General features: G+C 40.0%; 1 protein-coding gene across 1 annotated transcript in view; it reads left to right on the forward strand.

Moving 5' to 3' along the window:
- map2k1 (mitogen-activated protein kinase kinase 1) overlaps window positions 1-3,161 on the forward strand; it is a 16,744-nt gene that overhangs the window by 9,486 nt on the left and 4,097 nt on the right. The window contains exons 3-5 of the mRNA XM_015401139.1: window positions 1,688-1,834; window positions 1,923-2,000; window positions 2,134-2,185. Of these exons, the coding sequence (XP_015256625.1) occupies window positions 1,688-1,834; window positions 1,923-2,000; window positions 2,134-2,185 (277 nt within the window). The remainder of the gene's footprint in view (window positions 1-1,687; window positions 1,835-1,922; window positions 2,001-2,133; window positions 2,186-3,161) is intronic.

Raw genomic sequence — 3,161 nt, forward strand, 5'->3', positions numbered from 1 at the left:
TATATAAATAAAGTGGATTGGATTGGATTGAATATTCACACAAAATCTTAAAAACCATCATTCAGAAACATGATAATCATAGGGAGATGGTCAATGCATGAGATGTTTTCTTTAAAGCAGTTTTTCACCCGGATTTCTTTACAGAATACTAATTAAAAGCATTTCTAAACAGATGGGTTTTCAGCCTTAAATGAAAGCATTTTAGTAGTGACTTGAACGTCTTCTAGCATTTTTTGTTTTTGACACTGAGGATTGGGGTTGTTATAGTACGCTTGTTACAGCATGTTCATTCCCTCAGTTCCAGGTATTACACACTCAGTGAACAAGAACCTTTGCAGTTCACTGAATGTGTGGAAATTTCTCACAATGCACCTGGAAAGGTAGGGATCATCCATGGTCACTAGACGAGCAGATATATCCCGGAATGCTTTGTGAGGAGGTACACTATCGGAAATTTCGACACATTCAATGAACAGCAAAGGTTCCTGTTCACTGAATGTGTAATACCTGGAACTGTGGGAATGCACATGCTATAACAAGCGTAGGTATAACCGAGAGGAAGATTAGCATGAGAGTAAATACAGAGATCAATTAAGCAAGAAACCCAGTCAAGACCACTGCAACCCTCTACTCTATAACCACAGCTCCGCCACATTTACATCACCAGGAGCCACTCAGATTCATTATGCATCTAATTACCAGATAAAATAGTACATAAAGCATGAAAAAATATATATTACACTCACCAGAGATGCTGATTATTTATGAAAAAATCCATCCTTCTGCCTCTGTGCAAGAAGGCTTAGGATCTACATTTAGTGTCAACCTTTGAGGTCAGAAAAAGTTTTAACAAAAGAAATCTAAAATGCAGTTTGTGTCAAGCTTAACTTGGCTGTAAACATTTTTAACTGCCCAATCAGAGCACAGAAAATGCTGCTGTTTGTTCAGCTCACTAGTTGGCCCTGTGGGGCAAATCTGGAATCTGACTGTTTGAAGAAAACATTCTTTATCGATATTGTTAAGGTAACATCAGCTAGCACTCCTGATTCTAAAGGTCCTAGGCAGATTCAGTTGACATAGCAACGCACTAATGCTGAACTCTGATTGGACAAAAAATATAGGAACCACAGAGATGTAATGGAAGCAGCACAGCCAAGAGAACCGCTACACAATAAAGTTGGAGAGAAGAAAATTAAAGTTTGGGTTATTAATGTAGGTTAGCATTTATGACTGGTTTAGAGGCCTCGGAGGCCCTGACCGCCCACCTTTGTTGAAACCTCCTGGTATGTCCAAGGTGGCTGTGTGTAAGGTTTACCTCCATCTAGAGGTGCACTAAACTAATTTTAAATGACAGACTAGCGCTTCCTTGTCAAACCTGCAAAAGCTCCTGCAGAAGCCATGGAGTGACTTTTTCTGAATGGAAGGGACATTAGACATTGAAAAATAACTGCAGCTGATAACTGTTGCATTTCTCGTCCTTTAGGAGTTTATCTTACACTGGGGCTAGGGACAGACTAGTTGCTGAAATACACAGCCACAGCGTAGCCAAAATAAACTTCAGTGATGAATTACCTTAGATTTAAACAATTGTTGCATCAAATTAAATAACACCCAAATATCTAAAAGGAGTCTTCTGTCAGACATCTCTCTCTTGACACCTAAATCAAAATGTGTCCATCTGCTCCAGCTGATCCACCTAGAGATCAAGCCAGCCATCAGGAACCAGATCATCCGGGAGCTGCAGGTTCTACATGAGTGTAACTCTCCATACATAGTGGGATTCTATGGTGCTTTCTACAGCGATGGAGAAATCAGCATCTGCATGGAGCATATGGTACTTTCACATTCATAGACTGACATATCTGAGCCTCACATGTATGTCATATAAATACTCCCCATTGCTTTTTTTTTTCTGGTTTCAGGATGGTGGATCTCTCGACCAGTCCCTGAAGAAAGCAGGAAAAATCCCGGAGGAGATTCTTGGCAAAGTCAGCATTGCTGTGGGTAGCTCCAACACCTCTCCCTCGCATTCTATACATGTCCTGTCTAAGAAAAAATGCTTTTCCACTGAATGTTGTGAACTAGTAAAAAGTGTATTTTACAAGTGTGTGCTGACCAAAGTGTGTTTCACAGGTCATTAAAGGTCTTTCCTACCTACGTGAGAAGCATAAGATCATGCATAGAGGTTTGTTTGGATTCAGTGTTCTACTTTTCTGAACAGAACTTTACTGCAGGCACAAAAACACATGCAAAGGAAAATGGTTGGCAGGAAAAAAAAAACTGCAAGTTAAGAAAGGCTGCAAATTAGTACACCGCATTATGAATAGGCTCCAGACCATTAGGGGGCAACAATCACTAACTCATATGGGATTCAACCCTTAATAAAGGCATAAATAAGGTCCTCAGATAGATTAAGACTGCCTCCAATATATATCAAATTTTAGCTACTATCCCTTCACATTTCACAGGGTCAACAGTTACAAATATCCTGAAAAGGAGCTCTGGACTGCTGTGCAAACCTGGACTGCCTTTAGCCTTATTGATGTCATCATGCAACAGTTACGGACATGCATGTCGAATTGGGGCGGTCACCATGTGAAGCTCTTTATTAAAAAAAACCAAAACATATGAAGATATGCACTATTTCCATGTGTGACACATAGTACATGTCACAAAATTATGAATTTATGTTCAGCTTCATGAGGTGGGCTATGCTTATTCTAACACAGGATTGTGGGAAACCTAATAGCTCCTATGCAGCAGATACTGTAGGAACACTTCAGAGAGGTTTCTGTGCTAAATGAACTATCATTAGGAAGCATCCCGCTTCCTCTTCTTTCCTCCTTCCATCATGATGACCGCTTTGGCTAAAGTTTGCTTACCAAATTGCACTATTCAGAAGCAGCCTTTGGTTAAAAAAAAAAGCATTTTAAAAAACATCTTCCTTTCCCTCCAAATGTCCTCTGAGATGACAACTCACCTGGTCCATAGGAATTTGCATAGTTTGAATTTAGAGGCTGCGTCCTCTGAAGGCCAGAGTCATTGGCCAATTATCTCATAGTGGAAAAACTAATCCATGCTTTTATTTTTAGTCGAATTGATTATTGCAACGGTGTTTTCACAGGTCTGCCTAAAAAGTGGATCAGACAGCTGCAGCTGAT

Source organism: Cyprinodon variegatus, unplaced genomic scaffold (genome assembly GCF_000732505.1).
Source record: "Cyprinodon variegatus isolate N-32 unplaced genomic scaffold, C_variegatus-1.0 Scaffold1187, whole genome shotgun sequence".
Classification (NCBI taxonomy): domain Eukaryota; kingdom Metazoa; phylum Chordata; class Actinopteri; order Cyprinodontiformes; family Cyprinodontidae; genus Cyprinodon; species Cyprinodon variegatus.